Source organism: Heptranchias perlo, chromosome 45, assembly GCF_035084215.1.
Source record: "Heptranchias perlo isolate sHepPer1 chromosome 45, sHepPer1.hap1, whole genome shotgun sequence".
Lineage (NCBI taxonomy): Eukaryota > Metazoa > Chordata > Chondrichthyes > Hexanchiformes > Hexanchidae > Heptranchias > Heptranchias perlo.
In genome coordinates, this window is record NC_090369.1 from 2490382 (window position 1) to 2512209 (window position 21828).

The 21828-nt window shown below is 55.8% G+C and overlaps 1 protein-coding gene across 1 annotated transcript in view; it reads left to right on the plus strand.

Annotated features, from left to right (window-relative positions):
• Positions 1 to 1361: 1361 nt before the first annotated feature.
• The window catches only part of LOC137306813 (host cell factor 1-like), a 48952-nt gene continuing 28485 nt past the window's right edge, over positions 1362 to 21828 (plus strand). The window contains 10 exon segments of the mRNA XM_067976203.1: positions 1362 to 1526; positions 6783 to 6931; positions 9544 to 9704; positions 10589 to 10797; positions 12504 to 12588; positions 13962 to 14068; positions 15327 to 15506; positions 17397 to 17741; positions 20071 to 20243; positions 21027 to 21218. Of these exon segments, the coding sequence (XP_067832304.1) occupies positions 1367 to 1526; positions 6783 to 6931; positions 9544 to 9704; positions 10589 to 10797; positions 12504 to 12588; positions 13962 to 14068; positions 15327 to 15506; positions 17397 to 17741; positions 20071 to 20243; positions 21027 to 21218 (1761 nt within the window). The 5' untranslated portion in view covers positions 1362 to 1366.

Below are 21828 nucleotides of genomic sequence, written 5' to 3' on the forward strand. Positions count from 1 at the left end.
ATTTTTTAAAAAAATCGCGACGCAGGGCGGGAGAATGGGCAGGACTTCCGGTTTCTGAACTGACAGTTGGTCTCGAGCAACCCGCCGGATAACAAAAAAAAAATCAACGCCAATTGCAATAACTCAACCATGTTCAATTTACACATTTGAACCTGTCATTTTTTTTTTCGGGTTTGGTGCGGGGGGAGATAATTTTTAAAATGTTTGTTCCTTGGGTGTAGGGGGGGGGGGGGGGGGGAAGTCAGTTGCCATGGAGAACGGTCCGGGTTATGCTCCCTAACCATCCGCGCGCCTCTGCGGCGACGTAACATCCGGCCCTCGATGTCAACAATTTTTTTTAAAAAAAAGATCCTGGCGAATGGATTCTTTTAACAAGAGACCAGAAACGTGTGTTTAAAGAAAAAAATCTTATTTACTATTTTCAAAAATAAAATGTTAAATGTTTAATTTTTTTTCTCTCTCTCTCAAAATGCTGGGGAGGAAAGAAGGGTTGCCATGGTCGCCCGCGTTCTATGGTTGCTGCCCGACGCAGGCGTCCACCTGGGTTGGAGGGAGGGGGGGGGCTGTGGGCGTGGCGACAGCGCGCGGTGGGAGGGAGGGGGCGTGGCGACGGCGCGCGGTGGGAGGGAGGGGGCGTGGCGACGGCGCGCGGTGGGAGGGAGGGGGCGTGGCGACGGCGCGCGGAGGGAGGAGGGGGGCGTGGCGGAGGTGAGCGGTGGGGAAGGGGGCGTGGCGGCGGCGCGCGGAGCTTGGGGGGGATCGGCGAGCGGAGGGAGGGAGGGAGAGGGCGTGGCAGTGGGGAAGGGGGCGTGGCGGCGGCGCGCTGAGGTTTTGGGGGGGGTCGGCGAGCGGAGGGAGAGGGCGTGGCGGTGGGAAGGGGGCGTGGCGGCGTAGAGAGAGAGAGAGAGTGGGCGTGGCGGTGGGAAGCGGCGTGGCGGCGGCGCGCGGAGGTTGAGGGGGGGGATCGGCGAGCGGAGGGAGGGAGGGAGGGAGAGGGCGTGGCGGTGGGAAGGGGGCGTGGCGGCGGCGCGCGGTGGTTTGGGGGGGGGGATCGGCGAGCGGAGGGAGGGAGGGAGAGGGCGTGGCGGTGGGAAGGGGGCGTGGCGGCGGCGCGCGGTGGTTTGGGGGGGGGATCGGCGAGCGGAGGGAGGGAGGGCGGGCGTGGCGGTGGGAAGGGGGCGTGGCGGCGTAGAGAGAAAGAGTGGGCGTGGCGGCAGTGGGAGAGGGGGGCGTGGCATCGGCGGCGCGCGGTGGGGAGGGGGGGCGTGGCCGCGTCGGCGGCGCGCGCGATCGTTCCTCCTCCCTCCCCCCCCCCCCCCCCCCCCCCCTGCTTTTTTTTTCCTCCGGCCGTTGCGCGCGCCGAAAGATGGCGGCTTCCATGCTGAAGTGGAAGCGCGTCTCGGGCTCGAGCGGTCCGGTGCCGCGGCCCCGGCACGGACACCGGGCCGTGGCCATCAAAGAGCTGATGGTGGTGTTCGGCGGCGGCAACGAGGGCATCGTCGACGAGCTGCACGTTTACAACACGGGTAAAAAAAAAGAAAATAAAAAAAAAATATATATAAATCTAAATAAATACATACACACACACACACATTTACAAAAAATACCACAACAAACGCATCCGACGGGGGAGGAGGAGGAGGAGGAAAGCGGGCGGCTGGTGCCTTAATTTATTAATTATTTTTTTTGAACATGGCGGCGGGATGCCTGCGAGTTGGGGGAGGGGAGGGCGGTGACGTCATGGGAGACAAGATGGCGGCCGCCACAGAGCGGCTCTGGCGCCAAAGTGCAGTCCTCTCTCTCTCTCTCTGTGTGTGTTTTGTGTTCTGCGCTTTTTTTTAAAAAAAACCCTAATTTGTGGTGGTGTTGTTTTAATTGCAAATTAAAAATTGCAATTTTCGGTTTGCAAATTGCATTTTTTAAACTGCAGTTAAAATTCAGTTGAATTCAAATTAATTGCATTCAATGTTTATTGAGTGTTGGTGATTTTTGTTGGTTGGATTCATGCAAAGGTTCCCATGGTTGCTGGGTTTTGTTTTTGCATAGGATTTTACAGTACAGAAAGGGGGGTGGGTGGGATTTGAGTCATTGTGGCGCTCCGATAAAAGATGTCTATTAATCCCCTTTCCCCGTTCAGTCTGTCGCGCCTGTGCCCGGCTCACTGAATGAGCTCTCCTTTTCCTCAGAGCTTTTTTCTTTTTCAAATATATATTAAAAAGCTGTTGTTGATTCGGCTTCCACCACTGTTTCTGGTCGGATATTCCACATCCTAACAACCTCCTCCTGTTTTCTTTAAAATAATCTCCTATTCTCTCCCTTTGTTCTTTTGGTGATGATCTTAAACGGGTGCTTTCTAGTTGCTGACTGGGGGAAATAGTTTCTTCTCCACTCAAAACCCCCTGTGTAATTTTGAATGCCCCTGTCAGATCTTACTGTAACCTCTTTTAAATAAATGTTGCCACTTTTGTTGGATCGAAACAATGTTTTGTTGAAATAAAACAGATGTAGTTTTAAATTTGATCTATGTCTTCAGGACAGCTTTGCACTTGTTTAAAATCCTTTTGTGTTTCTGCCCTGGCCGTCTTTCGGGTGAGACGTTAAACCGAGGCCCCGTCTCCCCCTCTCAGGTGGATGTAAAAGATCCCACGGCCGCTATTGGAAGAAGAGCAGGGGGGGGGAGTTCTCCCCGGTGTCCTGGGGCCAATATTTATCCCTCAACCAACATCACTGAAAAACAGATTATCTGGTCATGATCACATTACTGTTTGTGGGATCTTGCTGTGCGCAAATTGGCTGCCGTGTTTCCGACAACAGTGACTGCACTTCAAAAGTACTTAATTGGCTGTAAAGCGTTTTGGGGTGTCCTGAGGTTGTGAAAGGCACGGTAGAAATGCAAGTTCTTCCTTGTTGCAGCTCCTGATTGCTTGAAAGCTGCAGGATTCAGGTGTAGCGTTAATATTTTTCCTCTTAAAATATGCCCCAAGATATACCTAGAGCTTTGTTGGTTGTTACTGGTGGTTTCCCATCCCTTACATTCTTCGCAAGCATTGCTTTCCGTAACGTGAAAGAGATCGGTGCTTTATGCTGTTTCCCAGGGTCTTTTTTTTGTTCTAAATAAGATTAAAAACTTAAGCTTATTTGCAAAGCCTCGGTGGATTTTTGGTTTCTGTGCTGGGTTATGTATTGTGTACAGCGTGTATTGATTTAAGGTCTAGGAGGCCGATCCCTCTGGAGAGAGGCCTCAGTTATGAGGTAATAAAAACCCAGACCCCTCAGCCTTGAGAGGGGTCCTAGAGTATTCTATACGAAGTGGAATAGAAAAGGTTGAGTCACTATTTCAAGCTAAACTTTGAAAAGGGGACGCTGACACAGTCTGGTTAAAGGCGAGTTCAGGACTGATGTCAGAACAGGGTGTCTATCGACACCACTGTGTCAGTCAACGAATTGAAGGCAGGGCGGGACTTACAGCAGGACTCACAGCAAACGGTCTATTTTACAGCAAACAACGTCTATTTACTAAGCAAACAGAGTCTGTTTAAACACCGCACTACATCCAACAGTCTACAGAGCCTATTTTTTAAAAAAAAGTCTCTGAACTACAGCAGCTTCTCCCGATAAAAGCAGGGTGATTCCTCCAGCAAAATGCAGTGAGTGGAGGATAGTTACATAATACAGCGCGGTCCCCAGGCAGTGATTGACGGGGGAATTACCCAATCATCTCCATTCTGGCTGGGAATAGTGGTGTCACTATATGCAGCCATGTCAGAAGGCACTTCTTGAGATAGTGATCAGTACCTGGACTACACTTTGGATTAGGGAGTGGAAGCAAAAACAAGAACAACCCTGGACCAGTTAGATCCATGGAAGGGCGAGCTAAATTCGGGCTCCCTAATGTGTACGTGGTTATATAACTTCGCAGAATGGAAAGAATTGGCCTTTCTATACCTCCATTCACGCCTGTGGAATATCTCGAAGCTTAGTGGTATAAACTGGGCGACATGGACATGTTGGGCCGAAGGGCCTGTTTCCATGTTGTAAACTTCTATGATTCAACAGCAACCTGCATTTGTACAGTGCCTTTTATCAGTGCCCGAGGTACTTCACAGGAGTGTTATCAGACAAAATTTGACACCAAGTCACATAGAAGATATTAGGGACGGGTGACCAAAAGCTTGGTCAAAGAGGGAGATTTTAAGGAGGAGAGAGAGGCGGAGAGGTTTAGGGGGGGGAATTCCAGAGCTGAAGGCACGGCCGCCGCTGGCGGAGCGATGGAAGTCGGGGAGGCCGGAATCGGAGGAGCTCAGAGATCTGGGAGGGTCGATGGGCTGGAGCAGGTTGCAGAGACAGGGAGGAAGCTGTGTAAAACCAATGAATTAACTTTGAAGCGCAGTGCCTGTAACGTAGGGAAACGTGGCAGCCAATTTGGGCACAGCAAGGACCCCACACACAGCGAATAAGATTACCTGGTTACTGCTGTCGTCCCACGTTACAGAGGCTGTGAAGATAACGTAGTGGAATGTGATAGCAATGATGGTTCTGGAGTGTAAACTGTGTTCATTCTCTGTATCTCGCGTGTGGGCTTTTGCTTTAAGTCGGCTTCATTTTATTGAATTGTCAGGCTGACTTTAAATTTTTAAAATTTTATATTGAGGGCACAGCAGGATCCCGTAAACAGCCATGAGGTGAATGGCTCGTTGATCTGTTTTTTTGTGTGTGTGTGTGTGGTGATGGCCCAGGACACGGGAGAATTCCCTGTCCTTCCAATAGTGGCCGTGGGATCTTTAACACCCAACTGAAGAGGTTTAACGGCTCATCCAAAAGGTGGTTTCTGTGACAGTGCAGCACTCCCCCTGCACTGCGTTCGGAGTGTCAGCCTGGATTATACGCTCAAGCTCTTAACTGCAGCTCTCCCCGATGGGTGAGTTGAGCCTTGTGGGCCAGGAAGGTCCTGCATTGGATCCCTGGTTTCTGCTGAGCTGCTTGAGCTTGGTTGGAACGGGGGTGCTGGAAAATGCAGCGTCCCCGTTTACCCAGTCCGGCAATGCCTCGATTTTAAAATTCTCGCCGTGGTCTCGCCCCACCCAATCTCTGAAACCACCTACAACCCTCCGAGAACTGTGCGTTCCTCCAATTCACTCCTCTTGCGCATCCCCGATTTCCTTCACCCCACCATTGGCGGCCGTGCCTTCAGCTGCCTCGGCCCTAAGCTCCGGAATTCCCTCCCTATAAACCTTTCTCTCCTTTTAAGACGCCGCTTAAAACCTCCCTCTGTGACCGAGCTTTTGGTCGCCTGTCTTAATACCTCCAAATGTGACTCGGTGTCAAATTTTGTCTGATTTGCGCCCCTGCGAAGCGTTACCATGATAAAGGTGCTGTGTAAATGCAAGTTGTTATTGTCTTGGGTGTTCGAGGATAGGATTGGACTCTACACAGCCTCACTTGTGAAGGAGGAGTGCCAGGGCGGGGTAGAACGCTAGTGTGAAGCGTTAACCTTGTGGAGATAATTGGGGATGTTTCTTTTTAAAGTAATGAGTAAAGAATTGGCTGAAGTTCAGAGCAGTCTGAGATCTGGAGGAATGTGTTACCCCCTGACGATACCTCCGTCTGTCTAAATCGAGGCTGTGTGTTTCGGTGTCTTGCACACAGTGGAAGCTGCGAGGGGTGACTCTGCCTGTTCTAGTGCAGTGTCTATAAATACAGGACAGCAGGGGAGGGGGAAGGTCTGGGCAGAGATCGGCATTCACACCATCGGAAGGAGGTTCTGAGTGTTGTGAGCAGCAGTGCATTCAAACAGAGGCACCTCCTCTCGGGCTCAGCCACTTTGGCTTCCGTGAATCAATGTTGTGCAGATACTTACACTGGGACCGGGTGCCAACAAATTGGGACAGCATTCAGAATTACCGCTGCCTGCAAACCCTTGATGGCTCAAGTGGGGTAATGGAAAGAGAAAACGGGAAGATTTGCATTTATATAGCACCTTTCACGACTCCTAGGGACGTCCCAGAGCGCCTTTTACAGCGCTTCCCAGGAGCGTAGATCAGACAAAATTTAACACTGAGCCACGTTTGGAGATAGTAGGACAGGTGACCGAAAGCTCGGTCAAAGAGGGAGGTTTTAAACAGCGTCTACAAAGGAGAGCGAGGCGGAGAGGTTTATAGGGAGGGAATTCCGGAGCTTAGGGCCGAGGCAGCCGAAGACATGTCCGCCAATGGTGGAGCGAAGGAAATCGGGGGGATGCACAAGAGGAGAGAATTGGAGGAACGCACAGTTCTCGGAGGGTTGTAGGAAGTTACAGAGATAGGATGGGGTGAGATCACGGTGATAATTTTAAGTTGAATTTTTTTGAAGTGTAGCCACTGTTGTAAAGTAAGAAACGCGGCAGCCAATTTGCGCAAGATCCCACAAACAGTAATCGGATAAATGACCAGATAATCTGTTTTTTTTTTAGTGATGTTGGTTGAGGGATAAATATTGGCCGGGCCATCAGAGAGAACTCCCCTGCTTTTCTTTTAATAGTGGCCGTGGGATCTTTTACGTCCACCTGAGAGGGCAGATGGTTTAACGTCTCATCCGAAAGACGGCACCTCCGACAGTGCAGCGCTCCATCAGTACTGCACTGGGGAGCGTCGGCCTGGATTATGTGCTCGAGGCTCTGGAGTGGGGGCTCGAACCCACGACCTTCTGACCCAGAGGTGAGAGTGCTGCCCGCCGAGCCACGGCTGACACCTTCTCTGAATGAGTGTAAATTTAATGTAACCCTCTTCCTTTTTATTTATACACAGCCACGAACCAGTGGTTTATCCCAGCGGTGCGAGGGGACATCCCACCTGGATGTGCTGCCTACGGCTTTGTCTGTGACGGTACCCGCTTGCTGGTCTTCGGGGGAATGGTGGAATACGGCAAGTACAGCAACGACCTATACGAACTGCAGGTACGGTTAATTGACTCGTTTGGGCATCTCTCCCTCTCCCTCTTTTTATCTCTCTCTCTTTTCCGCGCGTGCGCGCTCCGTCGCTCTTCCCTCGTGCGCGCCCCGTCGCTCTTCCCTCGTGCGCGCCCCGTCGCTCTTCCCTCGTGCGCGCCCCGTCGCTCTTCCCTCGTGCGCGCCCCGTCGCTCTTCCCTCGTGCGCGCCCCGTCGCTCTTCCCTCGTGCGCGCCCCGTCGCTCGTCCCTCGTGCGCGCCCCGTCGCTCGTCCCTCGTGCGCGCCCCGTCGCTCGTCCCTCGTGCGCGCCCCGTCGCTCGTCCCTCGTGCGCGCCCCGTCGCTCGTCCCTCGTGCGCGCCCCGTCGCTCGTCCCTCGTGCGCGCCCCGTCGCTCGTCCCTCGTGCGCGCCCCGTCGCTCGTCCCTCTTTTCCTGTAAGATTTTCACCATCACATTTTATTGATTGTCTGTGTCCCACAGCAAAAGTGAGGAAGGTGGCTGGAAAACTGCCATTAGAAAACTATTAGGACTTGTGAAAACAGCCAATCCTGGATAACCTGCCAGTAAAATAGAAAACAAAACTGATTGGTGGGTCAGAAGAAATGGATTAATCGAATTACTCAAAAAAATAAAAAAAAATGTTTTGAAAACATTTTAAATGCCATTTCTTTTAAGTATCTGAAATTTGTAATATTCAAATTAAAGCTTAAAATCAAAATATTGCACATTTCAAAAATAAAAACAGAAAATGCTGGAAAAAGCAGGTCAGGCAGCATCTGTAGAGAGAGAGAGAGAAACAGAGTTAACGTTTCAGGCCAATGACCTTAATAGAACTGGACGAAGTTAGAGATTGAACATATAAGATTGTGAAGGGTCTTGATCGGGTGGATGCGGTAAGGATGTTCCCAAAGATGGGTGAAACTAGAACTAGGGGGCATAATCTTAGAATAAGGGGCTGCTCTTTCAAAACTGAGATGAGGAGAAACTTCTTCACTCAGAGGGTAGTAGGTCTGTGGAATTTGCTGCCCCAGGAAGCTGTGGAAGCTACATCATTAAATAAATTTAAAACAGAAATAGACAGTTTCCTAGAAGTAAAGGGAATTAGGGGTTACGGGGAGCGGGCAGGAAATTGGACATGAATTTAGATTTGAGGTTAGGATCAGATCAGCCATGATCTTATTGAATGGCGGAGCAGGCTCGAGGGGCCGATTGGCCTACTCCTGCTCCTATTTCTTATGTTCTTATGTAACTGTTTTTAAGCAAGTGCAGAGCCAGGGGAAAGGTGGGGGAAGTTAGTAACCAAAGGGAACAGTCTGTGAGGGGGGGGATGGAGGGCAGGAGAGATTAAATGACAAAAGGGACGATGGTGCAAGGCAAAAGGGGAGGTGATAACGGGACAAGTAAAGGAACAAAAGATAGGTCCGGAGGGGGGCGTTAATGGTTATAGCAGAGGGTGAGGGAAGCAGGGAAACGCTGGCGAGGGGCTGAAGCTCCTGTGGCCCGGGAATGTGCCGGAGAAAGATGGGTAGACCCCAGGGGCAAAGACCACCCCGCTGGCTGGCTACCCCTATCGACACGTGGGTAAATGTGCTTAAAATTACCGCTTGAGTTTTTTTTTCTGTCTTTTGAGGCCTCGGGCCTCTCGCTGAAGCCTGGCCTCAATACCTTTTTTGCCCAGTACCTTTTATGCTCTTGTTAGCTGAAGGCTGAGGCTGCAGTCTGAGCACGTGCGGCCTACGCACTTTCCCGGTGTGCGTCAGTGTCCCCCTCAGCCTCCAGTACCAGCTCGGTTGCTTTTCAGAATTAGCGGAAGAAAAGTTAGAGGACAAAATGTCAAAAGCTTTATGCGGGTAAAGTTTACGTGGAGTTTTTTTTTTAATATAATCCGAGTCTGTGGAAGTGTGTGAGAAGAAACCAGATGCACTTCGGACAGGACACTGGACTAATCACACACCTGTCGCAGCTTTTGTTTATATTGGAATTATTAACTCTTTATTTTACTCAGTGGAAAAGTCAAGTTATTACATAGAATTTTACAGCACAGAAACAGGCCATTCAGCCCTACTGGTCCGTGTCGGTGTTTACGCTCCACACGAGCCTCCTCCCTTCCTACTTCATCCCACCCTATCAGCATGGCCTTCAATTCCTTTCGCCTTCAAATACTTATCTTGCTTCCCCTTAGAGGCATGTCTCTGTTCATAACCGTATTTCAGTTTGTGTGTTTTTGAAAATGATTTGGACCAAACTGGATCTTACATTTAAATTGGTTTTCAACTAAACATTTAAGTAAAAGTTGCTCCTTAAAGTTCTGGAAGCAAGTCAGGGTGGGAGAGAGAGAGAGACTGGTGGTGTCTTTCCTCACCCGAATTTGAGTTCTTTTAAATAGCTAATGAATCGCGTTTGGAAAGATTCCGTAGCAAACAGCGGCTCTGATCAGCATTAGCTGTGGTTTGTTGATGGTTAAAAAGATGTAATCGTTCTGGTTACCAACAGCTGTGAGATGGAGATAAAATAGAGATAAAACGGACAGACCCGCGCGCACACAAACGGCCAGGGAGGAAATCGCAATGGCGTGAGCGGCCCGGCTTGGGAGTAACCGATTTCCCCTCTTCGTTGCACAGGCGAGCCGGTGGGAGTGGAAGAAACTGAAACCCAAACCGCCCAAGAACGGGTCGTTGCCGTGCCCACGTCTGGGGCACAGCTTTTCCCTGGTCGGAAACAAGTGCTACCTATTTGGGGGCCTGGCCAACGACAGCGAGGATCCCAAGAACAACATTCCACGGTAAGGAGCGTGAAGTCGGAACGGGGGGACGTGCGAGGAGGTGGCTGAATGTGCAGGGACTGTCCAACAATTTGCATTTTTATACGCCTTTAACGTAGTAAAAACGTCCCCGAGACCCTTCACAGGAGCGCTATCAAACAAAAAAAACCTGACACCAAGCCACATACAGAGATACTAGGACTGGTGACCAAAAGCTGGGTGAAAACGGTAGGTTTTAAGGAGCGTCTTAAAGGAGGAGAGAGAGAGGGGGAGAGGTTTAGGGAGGGAATTCCAGAGCTTTGGGCCGAGGCGGCTGAAGGCACGGCCGCCAATGGTGGAGCGATGGAAATCGGGGGATGTGCAGGAGGCCAGAATTGGAGGAGCGCAGAGATCTCGGAGGGTTGTAGAGCTGGAGGACGTTGCAGGAATAGGGGGGGGTGGGGGGGTGCAAGGCCATGGAGCGATTTGAACACGAGGATGAGAATTTTTAAATTGAGACGTTGCCAGACTGGGAGCCAGTGTAGGTCAGCGAGCACAGGGTGGGATGATGGGTGAACTTGGTGTGAGTTAGGATATGGGGCAGCAGAGTTTTAGATGTGCTGAGGTTTACAGAGGGTGATGGATGGGAGTGGCCAGAAGAGCATTGGTATAGTCTAAGGAGTGGCGTTAACAATTGAGCCCGCACTGAGCAGGGCTGGGACCTGAGACCTTCCTGTCTTCTTGGGAATCATTTGAATTTACTTCATGGGGTCCTACTGACTTTACAGTGTCTGTTTTCTGGCCGAGGTTTGTATATTTGATCTATTCCCAGACATTGCAGAATTGTTTGCGTGTGCGTGCGTGTGTGTGTGTCTCTCTCTCGCTCTCTCTCTCTCTCTCTCTCATTCCCCTCTCCTCTCCTCCAGGTATTTGAATGATATTTACATTTTAGAACTGAGGCCGGGTTCGGGGGTGCTGAGCTGGGACAATCCCATAACGTACGGGGTGCTGCCCCCTCCGCGGGAATCCCACACTGCCGTCATCTACACTGACAAGGACAGCAAGAAATCTAAGCTGGTCATCTACGGAGGGATGAGTGGCTGCCGCCTCGGGGACCTCTGGACGTTGGACATCGGTAAGGAGAAGGGGATTTAATCCTGTGTTCAGCTGCATCAGTGTAAGTAATCCTCAGCTATGTCATGCACGAGGAGCAGTTCAGTTCGGAAGTTGTTGCTTTCATTACTTTTTCGCTTGGGACAGTGTAGAGGGAGCTTTACTCTGTATCTAACCCTGTACCTGCCCTGGGAGTGTTTGATGGGACAGTGTAGAGGGAGCTTTACTCTGTATCTAACCCTGTACCTGCCCTGGGAGTGTTTGATGGGACAGTGTAGAGGGAGCTTTACTCTGTATCTAACCCTGTACCTGCCCTGGGAGTGTTTGACGCGACAGTGTAGAGGGAGCTTTACTCTGTATCTCACCCTGTACCTGCCCTGGGAGTGTTTGATGGGACAGTGTAGAGGGAGCTTTACTCTGTATCTCACCCTGTACCTGCCCTGGGAGTGTTTGATGGGACAGTGTAGAGGGAGCTTTACTCTGTATCTAATCCTGTACCTGCCCTGGGAGTGTTTGATGGGACAGTGTAGAGGGAGCTTTACTCTGTATCTAACCCTGTACCTGCCCTGGGAGTGTTTGATGGGACAGTGTAGAGGGAGCTTTACTCTGTATCTAACCCTGTACCTGCCCTGGGAGTGTTTGATGGGACAGTGTAGAGGGAGCTTTACTCTGTATCTAACCCTGTACCTGCCCTGGGAGTGTTTGACGGGGACAGTGTAGAGGGAGCTTTACTCTGTATCTAACCCTGTACCTGCCCTGGGAGTGTTTGATGGGACAGTGTAGAGGGAGCTTTACTCTGTATCTAACCCTGTACCTGCCCTGGGAGTGTTTGATGGGACAGTGTAGAGGGAGCTTTACTCTGTATCTAACCCTGTACCTGCCCTGGGAGTGTTTGATGGGAGAGTGCAGAGGGAGCTTTACTCTGTATCGAACCCTGTACCTGCCCTGGGAGTGTTTGATGGGACAGTGTAGAGGGAGCTTCACTCTGTATCTAACCCGGGCTGTACCTGCCCTGGGACTGCCTCACACAGACAGTAGGATGCCAACGTTATTTTGTTTCCCTCACTGACCTCCCATTGCCTTGAGCACAAAATTTGCATGACAAAAAAGCAGCTTATTTCTGAAAGAAAACTCCCAGAGGAGGACAAGTGTTCCACCTGCAGCCTATAACGACGAGGGACTTCAGTTATGTGGAGAGACTGGAGAAGTTGGGGTTCTGCTCGGAGCGGAGAAGTTTAAAGGGAGATTGACCAGAATGGCATCAAGGATGAGGCTCTTCTGTTTTGTGGAGAGTAAATAAGGAAAAACTGTTTCCACTGGCAGTAGGGTCGGCAACCGGAGTTCACAGATTTAAGGTTATTGGCAAAAAACCAGAGGGGGAGATGAGAATTTTTTTTACGCAGCGAGTTGTTCTGATCTGGAATTCGCTGCCTGAAAGGGGAATTGGGTAAATACTCGAAACGAGGAAAGAATTGCAGACTACGGGGAAAGAGCGGGTGAGCGACTAATTGGACAGCTCTTTTCAAAGAGCCGGCACGGGGCACGATGGGCCGAATAGCCACCTCCTGTGCCGTACAGTTCCGTAACGAGGGTGATGCTCCGTCAAGGAGGCGACACGTTCGTGAGTGCAGGGAAATTAGCCTGATGGTGGGGGGTGGGGGGGGGGGGGGCTGAGAAACATTGCAGGATGGCAGCCACAAACGGAACGATGTAATTTCCGTCTTGCAGATACGCTCACGTGGAACAAGCCTAACGTGAATGGCGTCTCCCCGCTCCCACGCAGTCTGCATTCAGCCACGACCGTCGGCAACAAGTAAGTGACCGACCGACCGACTGCCCACACATGTCTAGAAGCGAAGAGCTTTGGTTTTAGAGTGAGTGTCTGTGTGTCTGTCGTCCTTTTTTTTTTTCACCCTGTCTCTTTTCGTTGCTCCGTCCCCAGCCTCCCCCAGTCCCAGTGGCCGCCCTCTTCTTCGGTGCTGGACGGGCATGCAAGCCCGTTCCCAGATGTCGTTTTCCGAACTGGTCGACGGGTGGTGGGTAGCGTAAGAACCGACTGCCACGTGGTAGTTTGCCAACCGGTCGCTCTCCCCTCTTCGCGCAGGGAAGCTGGGCCGCTGCCTCGTTTCGGTCTGCCGTGCGGGCCCCCGCGCTTCGACAGGGCGCCCTTGTACGCCCGCCTGGTCGTGCCTACTCGTGGGGAGGGCAGAAAGAAGTTTGCGACCGCCCTCTGGGAAATTGTGCTCCGATCTCCCGAGGGCAGCGAAGCCACCTCCAGGAGTCGGCGGTGACCAGTGACTCGCCGCTAGACTTGCTCGATTAGACCAACCCAAGCTGTAGGGAGGAAAGGGCCGGCGCGGGGGGGGGGGTATTTTCCAAGCAGTGAGTGTCCCCCCCCCACCCTGTCTCTCCACGCCGCCCCCTCTGTGGCCTATTTTGGATCCCGCGGTGTCCTGGCCTTTCTCTCTCTCTCCCGGAATTCCCAAAATTAGACTGAGAAGGTTAAGGGGAGGTTTAAGCGTGAAGGGTTTCGATCGAGTAGATAAGGAGAAACTGTTTCCACTGGCAGGAGGGTCGGTAACCAGAGCACACAGATTAAAAATAAACCAGGGCGGAGCTGAGGAGAAAATTTTAAGCAGTGAGTTATGACGATCTGGAATGCGCTGCCTGAAAGGGCGGTGGAAGCAGATTCAGTAATAACTTTCAAAAGGGGAATTGGAGAAATACTTGAAAAGGAAGAGTTTGCAGAGCTACGGGGGAGTGCGACTAATTGGGTGACTCTTTCAAAGAGCCGGCACAGGTACGATGGGCCGAATGGCCTCCTTCCGGTGCTGCAAGATTGTATGACGATAAACTGCCCCACAAGCAAAGGAGATCTCTTTCCGATCAGCGGGATTCCCATCAATACTCGGAGTGACTGAGGGGAAACTTCTTTACCCGCAGAGCGGTGGGAATGTGGAACTCACCACCACAGGGAGCGGCTGAGGCGAATAGTGTAGCTGCCTTTAAGGGGAAGCTCGATAAACACACGAGGGAGAAAGGAACAGAAGGATATTGGTGATAGGGTGAGGTGAAGTCGGGAGGGAGGAGGCTCGTGCGGAGCGTAAACGCCGGGATAGACCAGTTGGGCCGAATGGCCTGTTTCTGTGCTGTACGTTCGATGTCACCCTCGTTTCTCTCTCCCAGAATGTACGTTTTTGGTGGCTGGGTCCCGCTGGTCATGGATGACGTTAAGGTGGCAACGCACGAGAAGGAGTGGAAGTGCACCAACACGCTGGCCAGTCTCAACCTGGGTATGTAGGGCTGCCCCTCTCTCCCTATTAATTCCCACCGTTCCTTCCCCCAGCAGCTTTTTGTTGGGCTGTGGATTTAAAAGAAATAGAAAGAAATTGCCTTTCGTTAGCGACCGCCTGAAGTCACAGCCAATGAAGCACTTTTTTTTTTCCCTGAAGTGTTGTAATGTAGGAAACGCAGCAGCCAATTTGCGCACAGCAAGATCCCACAAACAGCAATGTGATAAATGACCAGATAATCTGTTTTTTAGTGATGTTGTTTGAGGGATAAATATTGGCCTGAGGGAGCGCCGCACCGTCGGAGGTGCCATCGTTCGGATAGTGCCGCTCCTCCGACAGCACAGTGCGGCGCTCCCTCAGTGCCGCTCCTCCGACAGCACAGTGCGGCCCTCCCTCAGTGCCGCTCCTCCGACAGCACAGTGCGGCGCTCCCTCAGTGCCGCTCCTCCGACGGTGCGGCGCGGCCCTCCCTCAGTGCCGCTCCTCCGACAGCACAGTGCGGCGCTCCCTCAGTGCCGCTCCTCCGACAGCACAGTGCGGCCCTCCCTCAGTGCCGCTCCTCCGACAGCACGGTGCGGCCCTCCCTCAGTGCCGCTCCTCCGACAGCACAGTGCGGCCCTCCCTCAGTGCCGCTCCTCCGACAGCACAGTGCGGCCCTCCCTCGGTGCCGCTCCTCCGACAGCACAGTGCGGCCCTCCCTCGGTGCCGCTCCTCCGACAGCACAGTGCGGCCCTCCCTCAGTGCCGCTCCTCCGACGGTGCGGCGCGGCCCTCCCTCAGTGCCGCTCCTCCGACAGCACAGTGCGGCCCTCCCTCAGTGCCGCCCCTCCGACGGCACAGTGCGGCCCTCCCTCGGTGCCGCCCCTCCGACGGTGCGGCGCGGCCCTCCCTCAGTGCCGCTCCTCCGACAGCACAGTGCGGCCCTCCCTCGGTGCCGCTCCTCCGACGGCACAGTGCGGCCCTCCCTCGGTGCCGCTCCTCCGACTGCACGGCGCGGCCCTCCCTCGGTGCCGCTCCTCCGACGGCACAGTGCGGCCCTCCCTCGGTGCCGCTCCTCCGACGGCACAGTGCGGCCCTCCCTCGGTGCCGCTCCTCCGACTGCACGGCGCGGCCCTCCCTCAGTGCCGCAATGGGGAGTGTCAGCCTAGATTTTGTGCTCAAGTCTCTGAAGTGGGGCTTGAGCCCACGATCTCTGGAGTGCGACTGCATCCGGGAATTTAAAATAAATAAATATATAAAACGTTGTGCTTTCCTCGACAGACACGATGACCTGGGAGCCCATCGTCATGGAGGCACAAGAGGACAACATCCCCAGGGCTCGAGCGGGCCACTGTTCGGTCGCTGTGAACTCCAGGCTCTACATCTGGAGCGGGCGGGACGGATACCGCAAAGCCTGGAATAATCAGGTGTGCTGCAAGGACCTCTGGTACCTGGAAACAGGTAGGCAGGAGCAGTGTCCGTTTCTGCTCGTTCTTGCTCTCTAAAGAGAAAAGTTCTCCCTCTTTCCCACCCCCCACCCACCTCGTGGGCATGTCAGCTCTGGCCAAGTTGTGGTTCCAGGGCCTGGTACCCGGCCCAGAGTGGGCAGTTTGTGAGCCTTGGATGGTACGTTTTTGCAATTCGACTTTGGGAGGCATCGCCGATTCCGTCCTCTTGGGGTGGGGGGTGGGTGGACATGCTGGCTGGTGATCAGGAGAGGAAATCGTGGCTGATTTTTATTCTACCCTTTTTTTTCCCCTCCACCCCCCCCCCTTTGCTGGTGACCTACAGCTGATTCCGCACAGACCACGGGCTGGAACCTGGGCCCGTCAGAGGGCATCACCAGTTCAAGCACTCGGTGCGTGACTGGAGTCCCGCGCAGGCCAGACCAGGTGCGGGTGGCAGGCTCCTCTCCTGCGTGTGCGTGGGGGCTCGGTCTCACGCCAGGGTGAGATCAGTTAACTCAGCACAAGCCGGGGAGGAGCGGTGGGTGGGATCGTTGTGTTCGTATTTGTACCTTATGTGTTTAGTTGTATCACCTCCCCTCGGTATTGCAAGGAGCCTGGGGGAGGGTTAGAGCCGTCCAGAGGGTGGCAGTACCCCACACTGGAGGCGAGCGCAAAAACAAGTGGAAGGCCAATTGTCTCTTGTATCTGGGTAAATGCACTGCCTGGTCAGATTCTGAGGCCCAGTCTGTGCCGAAGTCAGCCGATCCCACCCAGGGTTAAAGAAAGAAAGACTCGCATTTCTACAGCGCCTTTCATGACCTCGGGACGTCCCAAAGCGCTTTACAGCCAATGAAGTACTTTTGAAGTGTTGTCACAATTGAGGTGTTTAAGATGCTTAAAGGGTAGATGGGAACTATTTTCTCTGGTGGCGGAGTCCAGAGCAAAGGGGCATAAGGTTAAAATTACAGTTAGACCGTTCAGGAGCGCAGTCAGTGTTACAAGCTGGATAGCCCGGTGGGGAAGGATGGAATCCTAGACCCTGGTCTTCAGTTGCTTCCCAGCCTTTATTCACAGAGCTCCACATTACACCCACCCCACACCCTAGATCAGCTCTCTTATAAATGGATGCAAGAGAGTCCCCAATTGATACGCACCCCCTGAATTCAATCAATTCTAATTGATATAAATCACATGGATACAATTAACACAATCAGAAAGCATTTCTTCACACAAAAATCTGGAACTCTTTCTTTCCCTCCCCCCCCCCCCCCCCCCCCCCCCCAAAAAAAAAGGCTGTACGATTGGGGTCAGTTGGATCTTTCAAGACTAAGATCGATAGGTTTTTGTCGGGTATGGGTTCCAAGGGATACGGAGTTAATATACAGATGGCCGTGATCTAATTGAATGGCGGAACAGGTTCGATGGGCTGAATGGCCTCCTCCTGTTCTAAATGTAACAGGCTTGAGGGGCTGAATGGCCTCCTCCTGTTCCTAATGTAACAGGCTCGAGGGGGCTGAATGGCCTCCTCCTGTTCCTAATGTAACAGGCTCGAGGGGGCTGAATGGCCTCCTCCTGTTCCTAATGTAACAGGCTCGAGGGGGCTGAATGGCCTCCTCCTGTTCCTAATGTAACAGGCTCGAGGGGGCTGAATGGCCTCCTCCTGTTCCTAATGTAACAGGCTCGAGGGGGCTGAATGGCCTCCTCCTGTTCCTAAGATTTGGTGCGCTGTTCCTCGAGCTTGCCTTGAACTTCATTTGGAACAGCACAGGAGGCCGAGGGGTGGGAGTGGGATAGAGAATTAAAGTGGCAAGCGACCAAAACCTTGGCAAGGTTCGCCGCCGGTGATTTGCCGGCAAACCCCTGTTGCCGGCCAGCCTAATCCGTTCTTTCCCACCCTTTGCAGAGAGGCCGCCGGCTCCTTCGAGGGTGCAGCTGGTTCGAGCCAACACCAACTCGCTGGAGGTGAGCTGGGGCGCCGTGCCCACCGCCGACTCCTACCTCCTCCAGCTGCAGAAGTACGACATCCCCGCCGCCACCTCGCCCGCCGGTAACCCGCTGCCCACCGGCCAGCCCAAGAGCCCGAGCCCGGCCTCGGCCGCGCCCTCCCCCCAGCAGGTCGGCGCCCCCACCCTGCCGCAGGCGGGCTCCGCCGCCGGCACGGCCGTCTCCTCCTGCTCCTCCCCCGTCGCGGCGGCGCTGGCGTCTCCGCAGTCCCTGCTGGGCAGCGCCACGGGAGCCCGAGGCCCAGGTGAGTGTCCACTTCCTCTTGCCATCTAAGGGCGCGGGGGTGTAATGGACCGGTAATCCAGGGTACGGGGGTGTAATGGACCGGTAATCCAGGGTACGGGGGTGTAATGGACCGGTAATCCAGGGTACGGGGGTGTAATGGACCGGTAATCCAGGGTACGGGGGCGTAATGGACCAGTAATCCAGGGTACGGGGGTGTAATGGAACGGTAATCCAGGGTACGGGGGTGTAATGGATCGGTAATCCAGGGTACGGGGGTGTAATGGACCGGTAATCCAGGGTACGGGGGTGTAATGGACCGGTAACGGGTGTAATGGACCGGTAATCCAGGGTAGGGGGGTGTAATGGACCGGTAATCCAGGGTACGGGGGTGTAATGGACCGGTAATCCAGGGTACGGGGGTGTAATGGACCGGTAATCCAGAGTACGGGGGTGTAATGGACCGGTAATCCAGGGTACGGGGGTGTAATGGACCGGTAATCCAGGGTACGGGGGTGTAATGGACCGGTAATCCAGGGTACGGGGATGTAATGGACCGGTAATCCAGGGTACGAGGATGTAATGGATTGGTAATCCAGGGTACGGGGATGTAATGGACCGGTAATCCAGGGTACTGGGATGTAATGGATTGGTAATCCAGGGTACGGGGATGTAATGGACCGGTAATCCAGGGTACGGGGATGTAATGGATTGGTAATCCAGGGTACGGGGATGTAATGGACCGGTAATCCAGGGTACAGGGATGTAATGGACCGGTAATCCAGGGTACGGGGGTGTAATGGACCGGTAATCCAGGGTACGGGGGTGTAATGGACCGGTAATCCAGGGTACGGGGGTGTAATGGACCGGTAATCCAGGGTACGGGGGTGTAATGGACCGGTAATCCAGGGTACGGGGGTGTAATGGACCGGTAATCCAGGGTACGGGGGTGTAATGGACCGGTAATCCAGGGTACGGGGGCGTAATGGACCGGTAATCCAGGGTACGGGGATGTAATGGACCGGTAATCCAGGGTACGGGGGCGTAATGGACCGGTAATCCAGGGTACGGGGATGTAATGGACCGGTAATCCAGGGTACGGGGGTGTAATGTAAATCAGCCGTCATTACTGTTGTATAGTCTCCTCCCCCCCCCCCACCTCCGCCGCCTCCTCCCCCCCTCCGCCTCCTCCTCCCCCCCTCCGCCTCCTCCTCCCCCCCTCCGCCTCCTCCTCCCCCCCTCCGCCTCCTCCTCCCCCCCCACCTCCGCCTCCTCCCCCCCCCCCCCCTCCGCCGCCTCCTCCCCCCCTCCGCCGCCTCCTCCCCCCCTCCGCCGCCTCCTCCCCCCCTCCGCCGCCTCCTCCCCCCCTCCGCCGCCTCCTCCCCCCCTCCGCCGCCTCCTCCCCCCCTCCGCCGCCTCCTCCCCCCCTCCGCCGCCTCCTCCCCCCCTCCGCCGCCTCCTCCCCCCCTCCGCCGCCTCCTCCCCCCCTCCGCCGCCTCCTCCCCACCTCCGCCGCCTCCTCCCCCCCTCCGCCGCCTCCTCCCCCCCTCCGCCGCCTCCTCCCCCCCTCCGCCGCCTCCTCCCCCCCTCCGCCGCCTCCTCCCCCCCTCCGCCGCCTCCTCCCCCCCTCCGCCGCCTCCTCCCCCCCTCCGCCGCCTCCTCCCCCCCTCCGCCGCCTCCTCCCCCCCCTCCGCCGCCTCCTCCCCCCCTCCGCCGCCTCCTCCCCCCCTCCGCCGCCTCCTCCCCCCCTCCGCCGCCTCCTCCCCCCCTCCGCCGCCTCCTCCCCCCCTCCGCCGCCTCCTCCCCCCCTCCGCCGCCTCCTCCCCCCCTCCGCCGCCTCCTCCCCCCCTCCGCCGCCTCCTCCCCCCCTCCGCCGCCTCCTCCCCCCCTCCGCCGCCTCCTCCCCCCCCTCCGCCGCCTCCTCCCCCCCCTCCGCCGCCTCCTCCCCCCCCCTCCGCCGCCTCCTCCCCCCCCACCGCCTCCTCCTCCCCCCCCCACCGCCTCCTCCTCCCCCCCCCACCGCCTCCTCCTCCCCCCCCACCGCCTCCTCCTCCCCCCCCACCGCCTCCTCCTCCCCCCCACCGCCTCCTCCCCCCCCCCTCCGCCGCCTCCTCCCCCCCCACCGCCTCCTCCTCCCCCAGCTCCGCCTCCTCCTCCCCTCCTCCCCCCCCCCCCAGCTCCGCCTACTCCTCCCCCCCCCCCAGCTCCGCCTACTCCTCCCTCCCCCCCCCAGCTCCGCCTACTCCTCCCTCCCCCCCCCCAGCTCCGCCTACTCCTCCTCCCCCCCCCCCCCCCCCCCCCCGGAGTGAGCGGGCCCCTCACTTGTCCCCTTTTGTTTTTTTGCGTTGCAGGCACCGCGGCCGTCCTGCGGGTGACGTCGCCTCAGGCGCCCACAGTGTTGCCGACCGGGACGTCCCTCCTCTCCGTGCGGCAACCGGGGCAGCAGGGGAAGGTGCCGGCTACTGTGGCCCCACTGCCCACCGGGGTCCGCATGGTGATGCCAGCACAGAGCGCCCAAGGCATGGTAAGTTCTTGCTGTGCGTCTGGCACTCAGGCAGTGTTGCCGTGACTTGCATTTCTCCAGCGCCTTTCACCGCCTCAGGACGTCCCAAAGCGCTTTACAGCCAATGAAGTACTTTTTTCTTTTAAGTGTAGTCACTGAGTAATGTAGGGAAACGCGGCAGCCAATTTGTGCACAGCAAGATCCCACAAACAGCAGTATGATAATGACCAGATCATCTGTTTTAGTGATGTTGGTTGAGGGATAAATAGGTCACGGGGGAGATCTCTTCTCCACCTCCGCCCCACCCAGTGCAGAGCCCCCTCGGCGCCGACCCTCGGACGCCGCACTGGGTGTGTCAGCCTGGATTTTGTGGTCCAATCTCAGGTGGGTCCCGGGTGTCAGACATCACCCCGCCCCGGCGAGAGTCAGCTGGGGCATCAGCAAGAGATGCTATAGTTGGCCTCAGCGCCCCAGGCTAAATGGTGGAGGGGGTGGGGGGGAGAGCAATCAGCCAGGGTTTCTGCTCCTGATCGCTACCTGGTGACCCTTGATGTGTGAATTTTGGGTCAGGGAAGGGATTGGGCTTCACCCTGTGATTCCTCCTACGGTTGAATGTCCTCCCAACACTCGCTGTCCAAACTGGCGCGTGAAGGAGGGTGACCGGCGGAGTCCGCGTTTCAGGCGTGGGATGTATGTTCCATACAGTCTTCATGAACACGTTTGCGGGTGTTGACCTCCCCCCTCTCTCGCCGGCCTTAGCTCAAGCGGTATTAATCATTTGTTTTTTTTTTGAACCCCTTGCAGGCGATTGGCAGCAACACGCAGATGAGCGGCATGGCAGCGCTGGCAGCAGCAGCAGCCGCCACGCAGAAGATCTCACCGACCACCATCTCCACCGTGCTCGGTGTCCCGGGATCCACCATGATCAAAACCGTGGCCGTCACCCCTGGATCCACCCTGCCTGCCACCGTCAAAGTGACCTCCTCTCCCATAATGGTAGGTGGACCTTGCCTGTCTGCGTGTGCCCGTCTCTCTCGGGCGGCGTGCGTGTGCCCGTCTCTCTCGGGCGGCGTGCGTGTGCCCGTCTCTCTCGGGCGGCGTGCGTGTGCCCGTCTCTCTCGGGCGGCGTGCGTGTGCCCGTCTCTCTCGGGCGGCGTGCGTGTGCCCGTCTCTCTCGGGCGGCGTGCGTGTGCCCGTCTCTCTCGGGCGGCGTGCGTGTGCCCGTCTCTCTCGGGCGGCGTGCGTGTGCCCGTCTCTCTCGGGCGGCGTGCGTGTGCCCGTCTCTCTCGGGCGGCGTGCGTGTGCCCGTCTCTCTCGGGCGGCGTGCGTGTGCCCGTCTCTCTCGGGCGGCGTGCGTGTGCCCGTCTCTCTCGGGCGGCGTGCGTGTGCCCCTCTCTCTCGGGCGGCGTGCGTGTGCCCCTCTCTCTCGGGCGGCGTGCGTGTGCCCCTCTCTCTCGGGCGGCGTGCGTGTGCCCCTCTCTCTCGGGCGGCGTGCGTGTGCCCCTCTCTCTCGGGCGGCGTGCGTGTGCCCCTCTCTCTCGGGCGGCGTGCGTGTGCCCCTCTCTCTCGGGCGGCGTGCGTGTGCCCGTCTCTCTCGGGCGGCGTG